We start from the raw sequence: 24,018 nt of genomic DNA, 5'->3' as shown, positions 1-24,018 counted from the left end.
TCCTTGCAATAGTAAACGTGACTCCTTCTGGAGTAAAGACTCGAGCGGAAACATCCAGTGCTCTGATATCTGACACTCGCTTACAGGAAATGAGGCAGAGAAGCATGGCTAATTTGGCCGACAATTCCTTCATCGACAAATATTGGTTGTCCCGCCAAGAGGATAAGAGATTAAGAACTAAATTCACATCCCAGAGCTCCGAATATCTAGGTTGTGGAGGTCTGGAGAGTCTAATACCCTTAAGAAGTTTACAAATCCAGGGATGCTCCCCGATCGGGAGATTATTCAGGGGAGGATGGCCCGCGGAGATGGCCGAACGAAAAGAATTGATAGTGCGATACGCTAAGCCGGATTCCGCTAATTCCGCAAGGAAATTGATGATGTCGGCAATACTGGCCCCCATGGGATCGCAGTGTTTGCCCACACACCAACGAGACCACCTATTCCATGCTGATCTATATCGTTTGCATGTACCAGGGGCCCAGGCCTGTGCGATGAAGTTATTAGCTTCCTGCGAAAGTCGGTTGTCTTGCCAACGATGCCGGAAATCTTCCAAGCTATGAGGGAAAGATGACCTTGAAGGACTAGAGGGTGACAGAACCCCGACGGATCCAGGAGTATCGAGGGAAAATCCGGGAGGCGAAGAGGACACTCGCACGAGAGTTCCAGCAGAGTCGGGAACCACGCCTGTGACCTCCACCAGGGGGTTATTAGAATCACCGTCGCCTCTTGGCGGCGAACTTGAGCAGCAACCCGCGGGATAAGAAGAAACGGGGGAAAAGCATAACCCTGAAGAGTACCCCAATGTTGGAGAAACGCATCTACTGCCGCCGCTCCCGGATCCGGACGCCAGCTGAAGTATAGGGGAAGCTGAGCATTCCAACGAGACGCAAAGAGATCCACTGAACAGGGACCCCAATGATCCATGATCGCCTGAAAAACCGAGCGATGTAGTCGCCAATCGCTGGGATCCTGGAGAAACCGAGAATTCCAGTCTGCCCATATATTCTGGGTTCCCGGAAGATACTCTGCTGTGACTGAGATTTGGTGTTGAAGGCAAAAATGCCAAAAATCTTTCGCTAGCTCCGCTAGGGCTCTTGATCTTGTTCCCCCTAAACGATTTATGTATTGCACCGCCGATACGTTGTCCATCCGTAGCAGAACTACGCATGAGACTTTGTCTCTCGTGAGAGATTTGATCGCAAAAGAACCCGCCAGGAGCTCCAGGCAGTTGATATGCATGGTTAGTTCCTGCGGGGTCCAGCGTCCCCCGAACGAGATGTCCCCGCAACGAGCCCCCCATCCCTGGCGACTGGCGTCTGACTCGATCACCAGATACGGGGCTGCTCCAAAGATGGCCCTGCCATTCCATGCCTCCATGTGGTCCAGCCACCAAAACAACTCTGTCCTTGCCTCTTGAGACAGGGAGATCAACTCGGAGTACGTCACCCCTCGGCGAAGGTGAAACGCTTTCAAGCGTTGCAGGGCTCTGTAGTGTAGGGGACCCAGAAAAATGGCTTGAATCGAAGAGGAAAGCAGGCCTACCACTCTGGCTAACTGACGTAGAGAAATCTGGTCTCGTCGAAGGACTTTCCTCAGTTCCTTCTTTATCTTGGAAATCTTCGTCGCCGGGAGACTGAGAGACGCCGATCGGGAATCCACCAGAAACCCTAGGAAGACTAACGATTGAGTCGGAGTAAGTTGCGACTTCTGTTGGTTGATCACAAAACCAAGGTCCTGGAAAAGCGCAATAGTTGTGTTCAGATTGTATATCAACTGAGACCTGGACTGATCCATTAAAAGGATGTCGTCCAGATAAATTATGAGGCGTATGCCTTGTAACCTCAGTGTTTCCACTACTGGTTTGAGAAGTTTTGTGAAGCACCACGGTGCCGACGACAGGCCGAAGGGGAGTGTGGTGAATTCGAACACCTGGTCGTTCCATAAGAACTGCAGGAATCTGCGATGGGGTGGAAAAATAGGGACTGTGAGGTACGCGTCCTTGAGATCTAGACGAACCATCCAGTCCCCTTGTAAGAGGAGGTCGCGGAGCATGTGAATACCCTCCATCTTGAAATGTCTGTAAACCACCCATTCGTTGAATGCACGAAGATTGATAACGGGACGAAACCCTTTGTCTTTCTTCTCCACCAAGAAGATGTTGCTTACGAAACCTGTGGGGTGAAGGGAAGTGAAGGAAATGGCACCCTTGTGAAGAAGGGCCTGAACCTCTAAATCTATGAGTTCTGAGTCTTCTGCCGAGAACACGATGGGCTGAGGCAGTTTCTCCTGAAGTGGGGTACCCCAGAATTCTATTTGAAAACCTGAGACAGTTTGTAGAACCCATGCGTCGGAGGTAATGCGCCTCCAATTGTCCCTGAAAAACCTCAATCTCCCTCCAAAATTTGTTGGGGAAAAAGGGATAAGCCTCACCAGAGGGACCTCCTGGGGCATTAGATGCTCCTCGCGCATTTCTGGACCCTCTGCCTTTTCCCCTGCCTCTGTTGGGGAAGAAGGTTCCTTGTCTGCCGTCTCTCCAACCGTTGTGAATACCAACCAAAGACATCAAACGCCTCCAACGTATCCAAAATGCCTCCGCCCGACTGATCCTCAACATACCTCGCCGAAGTCACATCTCCCCTCACCTAAAGGAACTCCACTGGCTCCCGGTAGACAAGAGGATAACCTTCAAACTCCTGACCCACGCTCACAAGGCACTTCACAACACCGGACCCTCCTACCTCAACACCAGACTCAACTTCAACACGTCAACTCCGATCCGCCAACCTCGCCCTCGCCATCGTACCCCGAATCCAGCGCAAGACATCCGGCGGCAGATCCTTCTCCTTCCTCGCCGCCAAGACCTCGAACTCTCTCCCCACATCTCTTCGCCAGACCCAGGACCTCCTCACATTCAGAAGGCTCCTCAAGACCTGGCTGTTCGACCGCTAATCCAGCAGCGCCCCCCCCCCCCCCCCCCCCCTCAGCGCCTCGAAACCCTGACGGGTACATAGCGCGCTTTATAAATACCATGATTGATTGATTGATTGCGGAAGGAGCTGGGGCCTTGCTGGAAAGGACGGCCGGAAGACCGACCCCTGCCTCGCCCGGCCCCGTCAAAAACCTTGTTGGGGAAAATCTTTTTAATCGAAGATTGCGCTTTATCCAAAGCTGAAAACGTAGCCACAAATTTTCCCAACTCTTTCACAAAAGGATCGCCAAATAAATTGCCTTGGGCAACAGCCCCTGCCTCCGAGTTAGACAGTTCCCCTAACTTGGGGTCGATTTTGATCAATAAAGACCTGCGTCTTTCTGCAGAGATGGCACAGTTCGCGTTGCCCAGAAGACAAACAGCTCTCTGAGCCCATCCTGCTATGATGTCCGTCTGAAGGGGAGTGTTTGCTTGCTTGGCACGCTCCGCCAATTGAATAATCTGTGTGAGGGGACCTAACACATCAAGAAGTTTATCTTGGCATGCCCTCCAGGAGCGATCAATCCCTTTTTTGGGATCCTTGGTGTACTTGGCAAAAAACGTACACATTTTAGGGTCAATATCTGGCGTGAAAGCGACCTTATCCGATAAAGACGGGCGTGGGCACTCCGCCCGTAGACGAGCTCGCACCTCTTTGTCCAGAGGTTGCCTAATTTTGCTGGCGACATATTCAGCCACCTTGTGGTCTGGACGCCACTCCGAGGAACGCGGATGGTAGATACCCTCCGGCTCAAACATATCGGAGTCAGAATCGGCGTGATCCGAAGGATCTGGTAGGGTAGCACCCGGACGCCAAGGGCGACCCGAGTCGTCATCCAAAGATGATGAGTCTTCATCTGAACCTCCCATGAAGCCTTTAGGGGATCCCAAATCAGGGTTCCATAGGTGGTGAAGCTTGTCACCCCGTACTCCGGGCAAACGGTCCTCCCGGGAGGGTAAGCGCTTATGCGCGCGCGCACTCTTGGGATTGGATAAAAACACACCATCCTCCAGGTGCCCCGCGTCGCGCTTGCGCATTTTCCTGGGAGCCGAAAGGGTAGAGGAATCACCCTCCGCTCCCGTCACACCAAACATGCCCGTACCTCTGGACACCTGTTCAGTAAGTTTAGCTACAGTATCCCTAAGAGGGGCTAAAGCGTGAGAAATAGCCTGGGAAAACAAAGCGTCCACCCCAGGGGGAAGGGTACGGTGAGAGGGACCCTCACCTGGGGACATGTTGGTAAAAGGTTCATTCTCTTGAGAGGATTGCATAATGAGGACTGGACAGAGTGTACACCCAACAAAAAATATACAATATATAGGGTAAATCCCTACCCTCTCTGTCACTGATAGTAAAGTCAAGAATTAATGTCTTCCCTAATGGGGTAATTCTTACCCAAACGGGTGTCAAAGGTAGGGAAGAGAAAACTGCACCAGAGTGCCAAGCATGTAATTGAGGATAAACCCTCAATTCTGAAAAGAAAAAAGCAAACGCGAAGTGCGAGCGCCGAGCGCTGAGAGAGACACGCTCTCCGACAATAAAGAAAGCAGCGCGCGCGCCCTCTGGTGGGCCCGACGCGTATTAAACACGCCGAGGGCCGAAAAGAAATGAAACGCTCGAGCGAAACGTCCGTTCCGGACCGCTCGTAGCAACGAAGTTGCTATACAAATAAAACACTGAAAAAAAAAAACAATTGAGCAGCAACGCGCCAAGTCAATAAACAAACTCCCAACCGGAGGCAGAAAAAGGCACTTATCTGACTCGCAGCAGTGAAGAAAGAGGAAGTGTGACGCATTTCGGGCTATTTATACCAACGTGAAGGAGTGCACCTCATTGGATACTCGTTACCATGGCGGCGGGCTCATGGAACTTGTAGTTTTTTTGTTCATGTTTTGTTTAACTTTGAACTTGCTGTTTAATTAAAAGTGAAGAAAGATCTGCATAATCCACGCCTCCGGTCCTGTGATAGAATCCTCGCCTCCGTGTCCTTAATAGAATCTAAAATTCTTGACGTGATAGCTAGAATTTTTTTGCAGGGGGGGGGGGGGGGGAACAGGGGGGGGGTGCGCGGGGACCGACTGTAAATACACACTGCACATGCGCCGTAAACACAAGTGGTCTACGACAGTTAGTAATACATCATAGTGCGCATGTGCACAAAACACAGACCGCCAACCGGGTGTGCTTCACAAATCATAGTGCGCGTGCGCACAATAGTACGCATGCGCAAAAACCACAGGGGGACTGCCACCGAGGTGATCCTGACACATACGGAACATGGGGCATACGTCACAGATCATCGTGCGCATGCGCACTATCACAGGGTGACTGCCAGATACGGGGGTCTGACACATACGAACACCTGCATGCCAAAGTATCCTCCAAGCTCCTCCTCCCTTAGAATAGCGGGATTTGGGCTACTTTTTGGTTTGCTTTGGGCTACAGAGTGTATTAAAAATACTGGGCGCACCATTTCCGCCCAGCGACAACGTGTGTGAGTTTGGATTATGGCGTTACATAATGCAGTGCCTAGTGATCTTTTCCCCCTGGTTTTTAGTTTTTTGCGTGAGAACAAGCTGTTGAGCGTCGCCCGGGAGTTTACTAAAGCTACAGGCGTGGTGAGTGGATTTACCATTTGAAGCAGTAATTTTCTCTGAGGGAAAAGCCTCCGGCGTGGTGTTTCAATACAATTTATACGGTCAATAGGGAGCAATAAAGCGTTATATTGGGTAATCTGCAAACTCGTTTGAAAGGGTTGAGTTCTTGGATCTGTTGGATTGAGTTTCCAACGAAACTATCGTAAGCCAACGGGGGTAATCGCTCACCATTTTGAGTCTCCGTTCTTTGTGTGATAACTTTAAAACATAAATGTTTTTGTAATATCTCTTTTGATAAGAATATCAAATGTGTTGTATACTTTTCATTATTAAGAGGTATTGAAACTGGAAAGCACGTTTTTTCTTAAATACTTTTTTTTTTCTTATCGGCATGCTGGTTTAATTCCTGTTGCTAACGCTATCTCCATTTTTGATTTCCTTTTTAAAATTATTATTTTGTATGAGGATGGGCCATAGGGAATAGGGATGTGTCTTGTAATTGTTGTTGAAGAAGATGTGGCGTCACGGCCCAAGCTGCCGATTTAGGCTTTGGAGAACCAAGTTCGACTCTTAGCGCTGTCTCCGCATCCTGTGGTTCTAGCGAATACAATACAATACAAACAAGCATTGGTAAAGCTAATCGGTCTCACCAGTGCGAGAGCTACTGGCACTGCCATTGTTAATTTATTTTAGCCATGATGTATAGCAGCACAGATGTTCATCCCTTCTGAAAGTTACGATGAGGGCAGTGCTCGCCATATCATAGCGCTTCTGTTTGTGTGGCAAGACGGGTGGCACAAAGAACACTGGAGTGTTGTCCCGTCCTGTTGTTCAGTATCCGAGATTTATAAAAATTATACAAGGTATTGCGGGTGTGACTCAAATGCTTCCTTCGGCACAGTAGCAATCTCTTAAAAGCATCTACAGACAGTATTTCTCACGTAGGATGACGGAGCAAGGCACCTATGTAGATTCTCACAAGGACCCATCTAATATTCCTCAGTACTATGTACCACCGTATCCGCCCGACGCTCTTGTGAGTTCTGTTTTTTTTAGCCATCGGGACTTTAGATTGTTTTTCCTAGCCAGCAAATGGAGAGGAGAAACTGCAAATCAACAAATCATTAAATGAGAAGTGCTGCTGGCAAAAAAAAGTCAAATTATTGGAAAGTGCACGCTTTTTGTTGTTTATTGTTACAATTAACACCCAAAAAAGGAACGTAGTTCATTAGGTTTGATAAGTCTTAGCACAGACAGCTGTTGCTAATGTTCATATTATGTGTACTAATCATGACAGGAGAATTTCACTATCACGTGGAAGATTAAGATGAAGGCCCTCGTGGTGAGTAATATGAGAAACTGTCACTAACCACAAAGAGGCTATTCAGTTCTGGTTTGCGCTGTATGAATGGAAGTGTCACATAACTTACCCCACAAGCCTGTTTGATTTATCTGTTACTAAAACTTGATAGTTAAAAGCCTTATAGATAACCTACAACGAACGGTCCCAGAACTGCCGGGCTGTGCAGGAGATGGGGTGATTCTTTGCATCTGTAAACATAATCTTGAGACAGGATCCAGGTGCAAACGGTCAACTTGACACACTCTCAATGGGAAATGACCTCTCCGTCCCACCAAGAGCCACACAGCAGAGTCGCTGCTACAGTATGCTGAAGCTGTCATTTAAGGAGGGGAAGGATGTGTCCCCGTTACACTTCCTGCTGGGCATAGTTGCAGTAGAAGAGGCCAAGAGTACAAAGGAGACGGCCAGGGGAAAAGACGAACGTGAGGGATGTGAAGCAAAAGATATAGTGGGCAGGGTGGGAGGAGATATAAAAAAAAAAAAATGCTGCAAAAAAATGGGGCGGTTTGGAGGGGGGGAGGAGCGACTGGAAACAAAAGCACTCGTATTGAGTGCCTAAAGGAAAATGAAAAAGCAGCTCCATTGTCTCCAAGAAAGCCTACGCTCTGTCTAGCTGAGACCTAAAAAATGAACTTGACAAACTGTAGAGACCTTGTTACCTACCCTGCTGGGGTGGGATTGCGTCCCCCAGCAGGCTGTTTCCACAAGTTTCCCAGTTCTAAATTCGGCAGCTCAAGCTGTTACTCCACATCCACTCCTCAGTCCACTTCACTCCAATTTATTCACACCACTCTGCCTGGGGACATTTAGAAAGCTGGCTTAAGAATGCATTCTGCCCGTTGCTTGCCATTGGCTTTGTGGTATGTAACTCACATTTTCTATCTTTCTGTTTGCCTGCTTTGTTTGCTTTAGGCTCCACAGCTTGAGTTCGTACATTCCCTTGCCACACCAATCTGCTCTGCACAACTCCATTCTATGCCACTGTTCTCTACACCAGTCTGCAACACTGCATTTTATGCCACTGCACTCTATGCCAATACTCATCACAAAGCACTTTACTCTGTAACATTGAACACTATGGGCCTGATTACAACTTTGGAGGAAGGTGTTAATCCGTCCCAAAAGTGACGGATATACCACCAGCCGTATTACGAGTCCATTATATCCTATGTAACTCGTAATATGGCTGGTGGTATATCCGTCACATTTGGGACGGATTAACACCTCCTCCAAAGTTTTAATCGGGCCCTATGCCCTTGAACCCTACGCCACTCTAATCTACTCTGCACCTGTGCACTGTCACTGCACTCTCCACCGCTTTAGTCTATGCCATTACTCTTTATGCTGCTCTACGCAACTGCACTCTACCCTGCACTACTCCATTTTATACCACTTCACTCTACTCTGAAACAGTCTACTCTACACTCTGCTGTTAACCTCTACACTTTACACCATTGCGCTCTACACAGCTGTACTGTCACTGCACTCTACGTCCGTGCACTCTACTCAGCATTACTGTACTCTGCGCCACTGCTCTCTCTGCCACTTGACTCTACTGTACTCTGCAAAACTGTTCTCCACCGCTCTACTGTGCACCTCTCCACTTAGGCTACTCGACTCAACACCACTGAATGAAATGCCAGTTTCCTCAGTGCCACTGTAATTTGCAACTCTCTGCACCAGTGAACTCTAAATCAGTCTACTCTTCTCTGCCACTCTACGCAACTCCAATACACAACACTATCTGCCATCCACTCCACAACTCTCATTCTACTCTGACACTACGCCACTCTATAACACTCCACGGCACTCTCCTCTGTGCCACTAACCTTTAGCCATGCTAGTGTACAACATGATAAAACACATTGCCAAAGCCTGTAGCTCTTGCATAGGTGCATCACATTGGCTTTGCCAATAATTGTTGAAACATATCCCTGCAATCTAGCAATACCTAGTCTCCTGTTGACTCTCCATTCAGACTGCCAACCATTTGAATAAACATGCATACTTACCTGCAAACGAGCACACATTAGTCCTAGTATTTTGGTCTGCCACAAAGAAACTGGAGAAAATGCATGGAATGGTTACCTTAATAAGTGCAAGACTACTTCCAATACCCAGTACTAACAAGTGACATCCAGTTACCAACAATAAGATTCCTAAGTGACTTATGTGCCGTATAACCATCATCCTACTAGTAATAACCAGTTACCACTAGACTAACGACTAGCTTGCGAGTCCGAAGTAGCAAGTTGCCTGCCGTCAAGAACTTGAATGCCTCATCAGGGGTGGTATGCGCTATATAATTGATAACATCTTATTCGAAAAATCAATAACGTGTAAAAAGGAAGAAAAGAATGAACATGGAAAGACCCTTGTGTTGTGGCTTTAGTATAGCCTTTCTGACTCCTTAACAACCTCACAAGGCTTTCAGGGTGATCTGCTGTTATGCATGGTTATTAGTGTGTGTAGAGTAGTGTATATGGTGAGGTATTTGTCTTCCGCATGAGGTCCAGAGGTGTACTCCAATTATATTGCGGTGAGATTGTGGTGCCCGAAAACAATGTGCGAAAGATATTTGCATACAACCTTGAAAGGTCCGTTAAAAAATATCACATTCATGTCCCATTGACTTAATCATATATGATCAGAATGTGTTGTACAAAGCTACAAAAGTACACACGTGTTCATGCTCAAAATAATAGTTTTATTATTGAACCCTACTTTATTGTTGGCTTCATATTCTTGACGGTGGGTGGGCAATGTTGCCAAGAAGCCAGTCTTTTGATTTGAACATGCTACTAAATGGATGATGGGAGTGTAAGCATGCAGTCTTATCAGAATTTTTCCCTATTATCATTTATTCATATCAGTATCACTTTTCCCTATTATAGTCTTGGCTCATTCATGTAATTATCTTTATTTTGACAGAAAGATCAGGATCCTAATGCTGCATCCCTCTTGGATATCTTTAACAACTGGCTCAAGTAAGTGTATCTCGCCAAATCTTTTTTTTTTTTTTTTTTTAAATGATTATTTCCGCTGTAATCTTATTTTCTTTGTTACAATCTTTAAAATTGAATATTTAATATTTCCCTCTTGTCTTAATTCTCTCCTTTTCACTGTGCAGTTTGATGTTTTATAGAAGAGAACATATTTTTCTATTTTGAGAAGGAACATATTGTCCTTTATTTTAAGGAAAGCTCTATGCTCAGAGACTGTAAATTTCTTACGAGAAGGAAACTGGTAATCGCATGCAACATCATTTTAGTGGCAGTACGCGGAAATACTGGTCATCCTGCAGATGGTCACTTCACTAGCTAGTGGAGGGAATAGGATAGAGGTGTGACATCTAGTTACTGCCAAGCTCAAGGGGGATCACTTGAGTGTCGGTAAGCAATTAGGGGTATGTTGCTGAGGTAGAGTAACAGCTATGTTGGGAAAAATGCTTAGGTTGTAACGGTTAGTGTCAAAAGGGAGCTCTTGACTCCCTTATCAAACAAGTATTGGCAAAGCCAACAGGTCTTGCCTTAGTTGGTTGTTTTTTGACTTTTTCCATTCCTGTTGTCGATTCTGAACGGCAGTGTGAACAACAAATGGCAAAGTCGCGACATCGATCCTTGTCACCTCATCGGTGAGGGGGACTAACAGAAAACTGATGAGCAAATACGTGACCCCATCTCACACTTCTCCAAGCAAGATAATTCCTCTGATACCTGCACATCTGTTGGAAGAAGAAGACTCAGAGCGAAGGTGTGGCACACAGTCCACCTGAACTACACGTTAGATGCCAGGAGGAGGAAGAAGATTATGATGCAGAGGGTTATGATGATCAGGAGTACTAGAGTTCTCAGGAACAATACCCATACTAGGAGGAAATGGTTTCTGTACCTGGTTCTCTGATTTTAGACTTACAATTCAGGCTTGCTGTAGGAAGTTGGCTCTGTATGTGCTATTTCAAAGTAAGGGATAGCATGCACAGAGTCCAAGGGTTCCCCTTAGAGGTAAAATAGTGGTAAAAATAGATAATACTAATGCTCTATTTTGTGGTAGTGTGGTCGAGCAGTAGGCTTATCCAAGGAGTAGTGTTAAGCATTTGTTGTACATTCACATAGACAATAAATGAGGTACACACACTCTGAGACAAATCCAGCCAATAGGTTTTGTTATAGAAAAATATCTTTTCTTAGTTTATTTTAAGAACCACAGGTTCAAATTTAACATGTAATATCTTGTTTGAAAGGTATTGCAGGTAAGTACATTAGGAACTTTGAATCATTTCAATTGCATGTATACTTTTCAAGTTATTGACAAATAGCTATTTTTAAAGTGGACACAGTGCAATTTTCACAGTTCCTGGGGGAGGTAAGTTACCTGGTAAAACTAACAAAAAGTAAGACACTTACAGGGTTCAGTTCTTGGTCCAAGGTAGCCCACCGTTGGGGGTTCAGAGCAACCCCAAAGTCACCACACCAGCAGCTCAGGGCCGGTCAGGTGCAGAGTTCAAAGTGGTGCCCAAAACGCATAGGCTAGAATGGAGAGAAGGGGGTGCCCCGGTTCCGGTCTGCTTGCAGGTAAGTACCCGCGTCTTCGGAGGGCAGACCAGGGGGGTTTTGTAGGGCACCGGGGGGGACACAAGCCCACACAGAAATTTCACCCTCAGCGGCGCGGGGGCGGCCGGGTGCAGTGTAGAAACAAGCGTCGGGTTTGCAATGTTAGTCTATGAGAGATCAAGGGATCTCTTCAGCGCTGCAGGCAGGCAAGGGGGGGCTTCCTCGGGGAAACCTCCACTTGGGCAAGGGAGAGGGACTCCTGGGGGTCACTTCTCCAGTGAAAGTCCGGTCCTTCAGGTCCTGGGGGCTGCGGGTGCAGGGTCTTTTCCAGGCGTCGGGACTTAGGTTTCAGAGTCGCGGTCAGGGGAAGCCTCGGGATTCCCTCTGCAGGCGGCGCTGTGGGGGCTCAGGGGGGACAGGTTTTGGTACTCACAGTCGTAGAGTAGTCCGGGGGTCCTCCCTGAGGTGTTGGTTCTCCACCAGCCGAGTCGGGGTCGCCGGGTGCAGTGTTGCAAGTCTCACGCTTCTTGCGGGGAGTTGCAGGGTTCTTTAAAGCTGCTTCTGGAAACAAAGTTGCAGTCTTTTTGGAGCAGGTCCGCTGTCCTCAGGAGTTTCTTGTCTTTTTCGAAGCAGGGCAGTCCTCAGAGGAGTCAGAGGTCGCTGGTCCCTTGGAAGGCGTCGCTGGAGCAGAGTTCTTTGGAAGGCAGGAGACAGGCCGGTGAGTTTCTGGAGCCAAGGCAGTTGTTGTCTTCTGGTCTTCCTCTGCAGGGGTTTTCAGCTAGGCAGTCCTTCTTCTTGTAGTTGCAGGAATCTAATTTTCTAGGGTTCAGGGTAGCCCTTAAATACTAAATTTAAGGGCGTGTTTAGGTCTGGGGGGTTAGTAGCCAATGGCTACTAGCCCTGAGGGTGGGTACACCCTCTTTGTGCCTCCTCCCAAGGGGAGGGGGGTCACAATCCTAACCCTATTGGGGGAATCCTCCATCTGCAAGATGGAGGATTTCTAAAAGTTAGAGTCACTTCAGCTCAGGACACCTTAGGGGCTGTCCTGACTGGCCAGTGACTCCTCCTTGTGGCTTTCTTTGTTCCTTCCAGCCTTGCCGCCAAAAGTGGGGGCCGTGGCCGGAGGGGGCGGGAAACTCCACTAAGCTGGAGTGCCCTGCTGGGCTGTGACAAAGGGGTGAGCCTTTGAGGCTCACCGCCAGGTGTCACAGCTCCTGCCTGGGGGAGGTGTTAGCATCTCCACCCAGTGCAGGCTTTGTTACTGGCCTCAGAGTGACAAAGGCACTCTCCCCATGGGGCCAGCAACATGTCTCTAGTGTGGCAGGCTGCTGGAACTAGTCAGCCTACACAGACAGTCGGTTAAGTTTCAGGGGGCACCTCTAAGGTGCCCTCTGGGGTGTATTTTGCAATAAAATGCACACTGGCATCAGTGTGCATTTATTGTGCTGAGAAGTTTGATACCAAACTTCCCAGTTTTCAGTGTAGCCATTATGGTGCTGTGGAGTTCGTGTTTGACAGACTCCCAGACCATATACTCTTATGGCTACCCTGCACTTACAATGTCTAAGGTTTTGTTTAGACACTGTAGGGGTACCATGCTCATGCACTGGTACCCTCACCTATGGTATAGTGCACCCTGCCTTAGGGCTGTAAGGCCTGCTAGAGGGGTGACTGACCTATACTTGCATAGGCAGTGAGAGGCTGGCATGGCACCCTGAGGGGAGTGCCATGTCGACTTACTCGTTTTGTTCTCACTAGCACACACAAGCTGGTAAGCAGTGTGTCTGTGCTGAGTGAGAGGTCTCCAGGGTGGCATAAGACATGCTGCAGCCCTTAGAGACCTTCCTTGGCATCAGGGCCCTTGGTACTAGAAGTACCAGTTACAAGGGACTTATCTGGATGCCAGGGTCTGCCAATTGTGGATACAAAAGTACAGGTTAGGGAAAGAACACTGGTGCTGGGGCCTGGTTAGCAGGCCTCAGCACACTTTCAATTGTAAACATAGCATCAGCAAAGGCAAAAAGTCAGGGGGCAACCATGCCAAGGAGGCATTTCCTTACACTTGCTGACTATGAAAAAGTGTTTTCCACCAATGTCAGCCTCTACAGAACAAGATTCCACACCTGCAAAGTCGCCTACAGTACAACCTTCTACACCCATATGTAGACCAATGTAATTACCTTAGTCAGTAGGGCACATCCCTCATACAGCTCTTCTTTAAGACCCTGCAACATCTGATGAGGACCGCGAGGAAGGGGAGCACCGCTACAACAACACGGAATGGGATACCAACGCTGTAAGGAAATGCCTCCTTGGCATGGTTACCCCCTGACTTTTTGCCTTTGCTGATGCTAAGTTTTGATTTGAAAGTGTGCTGAGGCCTGCTAACAAGGCCCCAGCACCAGTGTTCTTTCCCTAACCTGTACTTTTGTTTCCACAATTGGCACACCCTGGCATCCAGGTAAGACCCTCGTAACTGGTACCCCTGGTACCAAGGGCCCTGATGCAGGGAAGGTCTCTAAGGGCTGCAGCATATCTTATGCCACCCTGGGGACCCCTCAATCACCACAGACACACTGCTTGCCAGCTTGTGTGTGCTAGTGGGGATAAAAAGAGTAAATCGACATGGCACTCCCCTCAGGGTGCCATGCCAATCTCACACTGCCTATGAAGTATAGATAAGTCACCCCTCTAGCAGGCCTTACAGCCCTAAGGCAGGGTGCACTATACCATAGGTGAGGGCATAATTGCATGAGCACTATGCCCCTACAGTGTCTAAGCAAAACCTTAGACATTATAAGTAGAGGGTAGCCATAAGAGTATATGGTCTGGGAGTCTGTCATGCACAAACTCCACAGCACCATAATGGCTACACTGAAAACTGTGAAGTTTGGTATCCAACGTCTCAGCACAATAAATGCACACTGATGCCAGTGTACATTTTATTGTAACATACACCCCAGAGGGCACCTTAGAGGTGCCCCCTGAAACCTTAACCGACTACCCGTGTAGGCTGACTAGTTTTAGCAGCCTGCCACACTTGAGATATGTTGCTGGCCACATGGGGAGAGTGCCTTTGTCACTCTGTGGCTAGTAACAAAGCCTGTACTGGGTGGAGGTGCTTCACACCTCCCCCTGCAGGAATTGTAACACCTGGCGGTGAGCCTCAAAGGCTCACCCCCTTTGTTACAGCACCCCAGGGCACTCCAGCTAGTGGAGTTGCCCGCCCCCTCCGGCCACGGCCCCACTTTTGGCAGCAAGGCCAGAGGAAATAATGAGAAAAACAAGGAGGAGCCACTGGCCAGTCAGGACAGCCCCTAACGTGTCCTGAGCTGAGGTGACTCTGACTTTTAGAAATCCTCCATCTTGCAGATGGAGGATTTCCCCCACTAGGGATAGGAATGTGCCCCTCTCCCCTCAGGAAGGAGGCACAAAGAGGGTGTACCCACCCTCAGGGCTAGTAGCCATTGGCTACTAACCCCCCAGACCTAAACACGCCCTTAACTTTAGTATTTAAGGGCTCCCCAGAACCTAGGAACTAAGATTCCTGCAACCTAAGAAGAAGACTGCTAAGCTGAAAAACCCTGCACAGAAGACGGAGACACCAACTCCTTTGGCCCCAGCTCTACCGGCCTGTCTCCCCACTTCTAAAGACATTGCTCCAGCGACGCTCTCCCCAGGGACCAGCAACCTCTGAAGCCTCAGAGGACTGCCCTGCATCTAGAAGGACCAAGAACTCCTGAGGACAGCGGCTCTGTTCACCAAAGACTGCAACTTTGAAACAAAGAAGCAACTTTGAAACAACTCGTGTTTCCCGCCAGAAGCGTGAGACTTGGCACTCTGCAACCGACGCCCCGGCTCGACTTGCCCCCCTGAGCCCCCACAGCGATGCCTGCAGAGGGAATCCCGGGGCCCCCCCTGACCGCGACTGCCTGCTTCCAAGAACCAGACGCCTGGTAGGGACACTGCACCTGCAGCCCCCAGGACCTGAAGGATCTGAACTCCAGTGCAGGAGTGACCCCCAGGAGGCCCTCTCCCTTGCCCAGGTGGTGGCTACCCCGAGGAGCCCCCCCCGCCCCCCCCTTGCCTTCCTGCATCGCTGAAGAGACCCCTTGGTCTCCCATTGATTTCAATTACAGACCCGGCACTTGTTTGCACACTCCACCCGGCCGCCCCCGGTGCCCTACAAAACCCCCCTGGTCTGCCCTCTGAAGACGCGGGTACTTACCTGCTGGCAGACTGGAACCGGGGCACCCCCCTTCTCCATTGAAGCCTATGCGTTTTGGGCACCACTTTGACCTCTGCACCTGACCGGCCCTGAGCTGCTGGTGTGGTAACTTTGGGGTTGCTCTGAACCCCCAACGGTGGGCTACCTTGGACCCTAAACTAAGAAAATATATTTTTCTATACAAAAACCTATTGGCCTGGAATTTTCTTCGAGTGTGTGTTCCTCATTTATTGCCTGTGTGTGTACAACAAATGCTTAACGCTACTCCTTTGATAAGCCTACTGCTCAACCACACTACCACAAAATAGAGCATTAGTATTATCTCTTTTTGCCACTATCTTACCTCTAAGGGGAACCTTTGGACTCTGTGCATACTATTCCTTACTTTGAAATAGTGCATACAGAGCCAACTTCCTACACACGCCATCCTCTCCTTTAGTTACTCCAGTGGATTCCCCACATGGGGACATTGGGGAATTTTATAATTTACTAGAAAGGCTGGCAAATAGGTTTGCACTCCTCATGCCTACTAGGCAGATGGACAATTTTCTGAATGATTTTAAAGAGCCATTCCAGGAGAGCGTAAGAACTATGCCCAGTGGTCAACTACATTTGGGAAAGGGGCCTTAAAGTGATTGAAAATCCAGCCACAGTCAGTGCTGTTTGTGCTGCCTCTGGACAAGAAATACAAGGCTCCCGAAGTTGCTCAGCATATCTAATTTGCCATGTGTAAAGAAATGGCCCTGTTGCAGGAAATGGCCCTGTTGCAGTTACCCCCCACTTTTTGCCTGATACTGATGCTGACTTGACTGAGAAGTGTGCTGGGACCCTGCTAACCAGGCCCCAGCACCAGTGTTCTTTCACCTAAAATGTGCTTTTGATTCCACTATTGGCACACCCTGGCATCCATGTAAGTCCCTTGTAACTGGTACCCCTGGTACCAAGGGCCCTGATGCCAGGGAAGGTCTCTAAGGGCTGCAGCATATCTTATGCCACCCTGGGGACCCCTCTCTCAGCACAGACACACTGCTTGCCAGCTTGTGTGTGCTGATGAGAACAAAACGAGTAAGTCAACATGGCACTCCCCTCAGGGTGCCATGCCAACCTCACACTGTCTATGCAGTATAGATAAGTCACCCCTCTAGTAGGCCTTACAGCCCTAAGGCAGGGTGCACTATACCATAGGTGAGGGCACCAGTGCATGAGCACTATGCCCCTACAGTGTCTAAGCAAAACCTTAGACATTGTAAGTGCAGGGTAGCCATAAGAGTATATGGTCTGGGAGTCTGTCAAAAACGAACTCCACAGCTCCATAATGGCTACACTGAATACTGGGAAGTTTGGTATCAAACATCTCAGAATAATAAACCCACACTGATGCCAGTGTTGGATTTATAAAAAAAAATGCACACAGAGGGCATCTTAGAGATACCCCCTGTATTTTACCCAATTGTTCAGTGCAGGACTGACTGGTCTGTGCCAGCCTGCTGCTGAGAGACGAGTGTCTGACCTCATGCAGTGAGTGCCTTTGTGCTCTCTGAGGACAGAAACAAAGCCTGCTCTGGGTGGAGGTGCTTCACACCTCCCCCCTGCAGGAACTGTAACACCTAGCAGTGAGCTTCAAAGGCTCAAGCTTCGTGTTACAATGCCCCAGGGCACTCCAGCTAGTGGAGATGCCCGCCCCCTGGACCCAGTCCCCACTTTTGGCTGCAAGTCCAGGAGAGATAATGAGAAAAACAAGGAGGAGTCACTGGCCAGTCAGGACAGCCCCTAAGGTGTCCTGAGCTGAGGTGACTCGGACTTTTAGAAATCCACCATCTTGTAGAAGGAGGATTCCCCCAATAGGGATAGGAATGTGACCCCCTCCCCTTGGGAGGAGGCACAAAGAGGGTGTACCCACCCTCTGGGCTAGTAGCCATTGGCTACTAACCCCCCAGACCTAAACACGCCCTTAAATTTAGTATTTAAGGGCTTCCCTGAACCTAGAAAAATAGATTCCTGCAACTAACAAGAAGAAGGACTGCTGAGCTGACAAACCCCTGCAGAGGAAGAACAGAAGACACCAACTGCCTTGGCCCCAGACTTACCGGCCTGTCTCCTGCCTTCCAAAGAAACCTGCTCCAGCGACGCTTTCCAAGGGACCAGCGACCTCTGAATCCTCTGAGGACTGCCCTGCTTCGAAAAAGACAAGAAACTCCCGAGGACAGCGGCACTGCTCCAAAAGAACTGCAACTTTGTTACAAGGAGCAGATTTAAAGACCCCTGCAACTCCCCGGAAGAAGCGTGAGACTTGCAACACTGCACCCGGCGACCCCAACTCGACTGGTGAAGAACAACCAACTCAGGGAGGACCCTCCGGCGACTCTACGACTGTGAGTAACCAAAGTTGTCCCCCCTGAGCCCCCACAGTGACGCCTGCAGAGGGAATCCCCAGGCTCCCCCTGACCGCGACTGTCTGAACTCCATTTCCCGACTGCTGGAAAAGACCCTGCACCCGCAGCCCCCAGCCCCTAAAGAAACTGAACTTCTGTGCAGGGGTGACCCCCAGGAGGCCCTCTCCCTTGCCCAGGTGGTGGCTACCCCGAGGAGCCCCCCCCCCCCCTTGCCTGCCTGCATCGCTGAAGAGACCCCTTGGTCTCCCATTGAAAACTAAAGGAAACCCGACGCTTGTTTGCACACTGCACCCGGCCGCCCCCGCGCTGCTGAGGGTGTACTTTCTGTGTGGACTTGTGTCCCCCCCGGTGCCCTACAAAACCCCCCTGGTCTGCCCTCCGAAGACGCGGGTACTTACCTGCTGGCAGACTGGAACCGGGGCACCCCCTTCTCCATTATAGCCTATGTGTTTTGGGCACCTCTTTGACCTTTGCACCTGACCGGCCCTGAGCTGCTGGTGTGATAACTTTGGGGTTGCTCTGAACCCCCAACGGTGGGTTACCTTGGACCAAAAACTAAAACCTGTAAGTGACTTACTTACCTGACACAACTAACAAAAACGTACCTCCCCCAGGAACTGTGAAAATTGCACTAAGTGTCCACTTTTAAAACAGCTTATTGTGTTTTATGTAAAAAGTATACATGCTAAAGCAATGATTCAAAGTTCCTAGAGTACTTACCTGCAATACCTTTCAAATGAGATATTACATGTAAAATTTGAACCTGTGGTTCTTAAAATAAACTAAGAAAATATATTTTTCTATAACAAAACCTATTGGCTGGATTTGTCTCTGAGTGTGTGTACCTCATTTATTGTCTGTGTATGTACAACAAATGCTTAACACTACTCCTTGGATAAGCCTACTGCTCGACCACAATACCACAAAATAGAGCATTAGTATTATCTCTTTTTACCACTATTTTACCTCTAAGGGGAACCCTTGGACTCTGTGCATGCTATTCCTTACTTTGAAATAGCACATACAGAGCCAACTTCCTACACCATGCAAAGCCGGATTAAGTGATCACTCAAGCAATCCAATGTAGATCCTAGAATCCCTCTACTCTAGTGTCTGCGCCCTCTGACAACGAGGGTAGGTGCCTAGAAAATATTGGAAAGTGTTTCTCCTCAATGTCAGCACTTATTGCCAGGGCAGCAAATTCTCTGGCGGTTCTAGGCAGGTATGATCAACAACTATGGGCCAACTGTGAGAAAGTAGCCTCTTTCTAGCCTTGTTACCCCCACTTTTGGCCTGTTTGTGAGTATATGTCAGGGTTTTTTCACTGTCTCACTGGGATCCTGCTAGCCAGGGCCCAGTGCTCATAGTGAAAACCCCATGTTGTCAGTATGTTTGTTATGCGTCACTGGGACCCTGCGAGCCAGGACCCCAGTGCTCATAGGTTTGTGGTCTATATGTGTTCTCTGTGTGGTGCCTAACTGTCTCACTGAGGCTCTGCTAACCAGAACCTCAGTGGTTATGCTCTCTCTGAGCTTTACAAATTTGTCACGAACAGGCTAGTGACTAAATTTACCAATTCACATTGGCATACTGGTACACCCATATAATTCCCTAGTATATGGTACTGAGGTACCCAGGGTATTGGGGTTCCAAGAGATCCCTATGGGCTGCAGCATTTCTTTTGCCACCCGTAGGGAGCTCTGACAATTCTTACACAGGCCTGCCAGTGCAGCCTGAGTGAAATAACGTCCATGAAGTACAGAACAAGATATTGGATGTCATTTGATGGGGAGGCTCTCTTCAGCAAACATGTCAATGGAGCCCTTCAAGAAGTAAAGATACCAACACAGCAAAATCCCTCGGAACTCCCCAGTTTAGGAAGCAGCCATTTCGGGATGCCAGAGGACGAGGCTTTCCATCATATAGGGGAGGATTCCAACAATGCAGATATATCCCTCTTACCCCTCTGCCTACCAACAATTTTGGCTGCAATACACCCAAAAGCAACCACTGCAAGCAGCTTGCAACAGACATGTGCCTAAACTCAGAGCAGGACTTCAGGAAAAAGATTCTGGTCATCATTAGTGACCATTCATAGGCTCTGGCTACCATTTTTTCCTCACCATTCATATTAGGAGGAAGAATATCACATTACATTTGGTGACGGGGGGATGGTAAGAGATAACACCGGACCAATGGGTCCCAGGCCTTGTTCAATTTTGCCTCACCTTAGAATTCGTCCGGATTCCACCACCAAACCCTCTTACACCGCCATTCAAAAGCATCTTCAACTGCTCAAACTGGACATATATCTCAAAAGAAGTCCTTCTACATGGTAACAGTGCCGATATCCTTCTACTCCTAAATCACAGCGATTTATATGTCCACTCTTGACCTCCGCGGTGCGTATTTTCACATCCCCATCCATCTCACAGAAGATTCCTAAGGTTCACGGTAGCCAGCAGCCCCCGTTACAGCATTCCTAAGAAAACAAAACCATCAAGTGTGTCCATAGTCAGATGATTGGCTAGTCAAGGCTTCTTCCAGGCAAGTAGCGCAAAAGTTAAGCAGCAGCTTGCAAAACCCTGTTAAGCAAGTTGGGTCTCAAGCTGAATGTGAAAAAGTCCGTTCTTCAATCCTCAAGGAACATAACTTTCCTGGGGGCAATACTAGACACTAAGCACAACAAAACGTCCCTTACGCCAGAAAGACAACTAAGACCAATATCAGTGTGCCTCTAAAAATCTCTCTTGGGAATGATGCCCTCATGTGTTTCCATAATTCCATTTTGCTAGCTATGAATGCCACCCCTCCAAGACGAACTGGACAGCCAGAGGATACAGGCTGTTAAGATGACATCATCAAGGTCATGTTAGCCATGATCAAAGCCCTTTCTTTGTGGACTCATCCACACCAGTCAGTTTCTGTCTCTCCTCAGTCTACCCTGTATATTGGTCATTGGTAGACCTGACAGCCTTAGGGTGATAATCCTCCAACTTTTTGCGTGCCTCCCTCCACTTTACTGACACTGTTTTTGCTGGTTTTAGGACTCTATGCACCTTACCACTGTTGGTCTGTTCCCAATTGGCATATTTGATTTACTTGTAAGTCCCTAGTAAAGTGCACTACAGGTGCCCAGGGCCTTTAAATTAAATGCTACTAGTAGGCCTTCAGCACTGATTGTGCCACCCGCTTAAGTAGCCCCTTAACCAGGTCTCAGGCCTGCCATTGCAAGGCCTGTGTGTGCAGTTTCACTCCCACTTCGACTTGGCATTTAAAAGTACTTGCCCAGCCTTAAACTCCCTTTTTCTACATATGTCGTCCCTAAGGTGGGCCCTATGTAACTCATAGGCTAGGGTGCTGTGTAGGTAAAATGCAGGATATACCTATTTATTTTTTATGTCCTGGTAGTGGAAATCTCCAAAATTCATTTTCCACTACTGCGGGGTCTGCTCCTTTCATAGGATGGCATTAGGACTACCCTAATATAGTGTTGAGTGGTAGATTCTGATCAGAAAGGGGAAACCGGGTCATTTAGTATGACCAGAATGGTAATAGAAAATCCTACTTATTGGTGAGGTTGGATTTTATATTACTATTTTAGAAATGTCTCTTTTAGAAAGTGAGCATTTCTCTGCACTTAAAAACCATCTGTGCCTTACAGCCTGTCTCCAATCAGCATTTGGGCTGGGCGACAGCTTCCTTGTGTGTTTCACCCAGACAACCACAAACACAGGGCACTCAGTCACACCTGCACTCATCTGCATATTGAATGGGTCTTCCTGTGCTGGAAGTGTGGTGGGCCTGACGCTTATCTTTCAAAGGTTAACGGCCTGCCTTCACTCAATGGACTGCCAAACCCCTTAAAGGGACCCTTGTAGACAGACCTGTACTGAAAGGGGAACTTGTGCACTTCAAAACCACTCTTTGATGCCTCCTCCACTTCAAAGGCATTTTTGGGTACATATAAACTGGGTCCCTGACCCCACTAACTCAGACACATCTGGGCCTGAACCTGCAACCTGTCGAGATGAGCTGCCTGGCTACCCAAAGGACTCACCTGGACTGCTTTGGTGAGAACGACTGCTGTCCTCTGACTTTGCTGAGAAGTGCTCTCCAAAGGTTTGGATTGAGCTTGCCTCCTATTTTCTGAAGTCTTGGGGCCAAAAAAGACTATCTCTTCAGGAAAGGCCTTGTGTGCCGAAAATCGACGCACAGCCTGCCTTGCGACTGAGAAATCGCAACACAGCCAAACTAACGACGCAGCCTGCCTTCTCAAGTGGAAATTCGACGCATCGCCGTACCGGTTCGACGCAGCGCCTATGACTTCTTCCAACGTGCCCAGGATTTCTCTACATTGTCCCTGGGTGATAAAAAGATCCCCACATTGAAGTGAGGAACCCACAGAAAAAACGACGCAAGCCCCTTGCAGCAAGGAACCATGCATCATCTGTGCCGCTTTGGAATATCCGACTCACACCAATTTTCTCAACGCAACTCCTCTGCATTCTCCGTGCGTGGGTAATTTTGGACGCAAACCGGGTACTTTGTGTAATTTAGTCAACTGTTGATTTCTCAGATATGATTCTTTTTAAACTTGCAAAAGTGATATTTCAACTTTATTCAGATAAATATCTATTTTTCTAAAGCTGTGTGTGGAATTTTTTCTTTTTTCACTGTTACTATATGATATATTGCACAAATACTTTACACGTTGCCTTCTAAATTAAGCCTGACTGCTCAGTGCCAAGCTACCACTGGGTGGGCACAGGATAATTTGGATTTGGTGAAACTAAACCTGACTAGGATTGTGGTCCATACTTGGACAAAGGTGTATACCTCTGCCAACTATAGACCCCATTTCTAACAGTCATCACCACTGATGCTTCCCTGGAGGGATGGGAAGCGTACCTTCGGGACCTACAAGTCAGTCGTAAATGGGGGAAAAAAAACTCACAAGCTCTATCACCTCAATCAACTTGAGCTTTAGGCAGTACACCTGATCTTGCAGGCTTTCCTTCCAAAGATTAAAGAACTCCACAGGTCTGATACGTACAGACAGTACAACAGCGATGCACTATATAAACAAACAAGGCGCCACCAGATCACTTCTCCTGTCTGGGGAGTCGCAAGACATCTGGAACTGGTTCATCCAGCACGGGGTGCATCTACGAGCGGAGCATGTTCCAGGAAAGCAGAACACTAGCAAACACACTGAGCAGATTGAAAACATTGTGTGAAAAGTGGGTATTGGATCGGGAAAATCTCAATCAAATCTTCTCACAGTGGGGGAAGTCAATTCTCTGCCTATTCGCAACTTCCCAGAACTTTAAATGCGATTCTTCGCAAGCGGAGTTCACCATCTGGTATCATAGGGGAATACTTTTTCAATGGTATGGTCAGTAATATGTGCTTATGCTTTTCTGCCTATTCCCCTCATCCAAAGGTTCTCACGAAGATGAAGACCGAACCTTGCAGGATAATCCGGATAGCCGCTGCGTGGCCTCCCCAGCATTGATTTACAGAACTACTCCTTTCAGAGAATCCTCGCATCCTGTTGACAACAACTTTCCTCTCGACGATGAACAAGGGTCAAGTGCTACATCCAGATTCAGAGTCTCTTCACTTATCTGCTTGGCTCCTGAGCACAATTAATTTCACTACTTAAACATTTCTCTGGATTGTAGGGATATACTTGCTAGTGCCCGAGCACACAGCACACATAAAACCTACCGTCCTAAGTGGAAGTGATTTTGCATATGGTGCCAACAAACACAGATCCATCAGCTCTCATCGTTACTTGAACAGATCCTCCCATATATATTAGAGTTGTTGTGATCCTAATTGGCTCATGCTTCCATCTAAGTTCATCTGGCTGCTTTAGCCTGGTTTAGGCAATCGGATAAGTCACG

The 24,018-nt window shown here is 48.2% G+C and overlaps 1 protein-coding gene across 3 annotated transcripts in view; it reads left to right on the top strand.

Annotated features, from left to right (window-relative positions):
• The first annotated feature begins 5,412 nt into the window (after positions 1–5,412).
• Positions 5,413–24,018, top strand: part of NOLC1 (nucleolar and coiled-body phosphoprotein 1) — a 518,787-nt gene continuing 500,181 nt past the window's right edge. Inside the window, exons 1-2 of one of the 3 annotated variants that reach the window (XM_069240533.1) lie at positions 5,413–5,590; positions 9,864–9,919. In XM_069240533.1, the coding sequence (XP_069096634.1) occupies positions 5,480–5,590; positions 9,864–9,919 (167 nt within the window). In that variant the 5' untranslated portion in view covers positions 5,413–5,479. The remainder of the gene's footprint in view (positions 5,591–9,863; positions 9,920–24,018) is intronic. The other 2 variants (XM_069240536.1, XM_069240534.1) reach the window with 2 other exon arrangements.

The sequence above is a fragment of the Pleurodeles waltl genome, chromosome 6 (genome assembly GCF_031143425.1).
Source record: "Pleurodeles waltl isolate 20211129_DDA chromosome 6, aPleWal1.hap1.20221129, whole genome shotgun sequence".
Taxonomy (NCBI): domain Eukaryota; kingdom Metazoa; phylum Chordata; class Amphibia; order Caudata; family Salamandridae; genus Pleurodeles; species Pleurodeles waltl.
The sequence above is the reverse complement of the archived record's forward strand: the minus strand, read 5'-3'. Positions and strand labels throughout refer to the sequence as shown.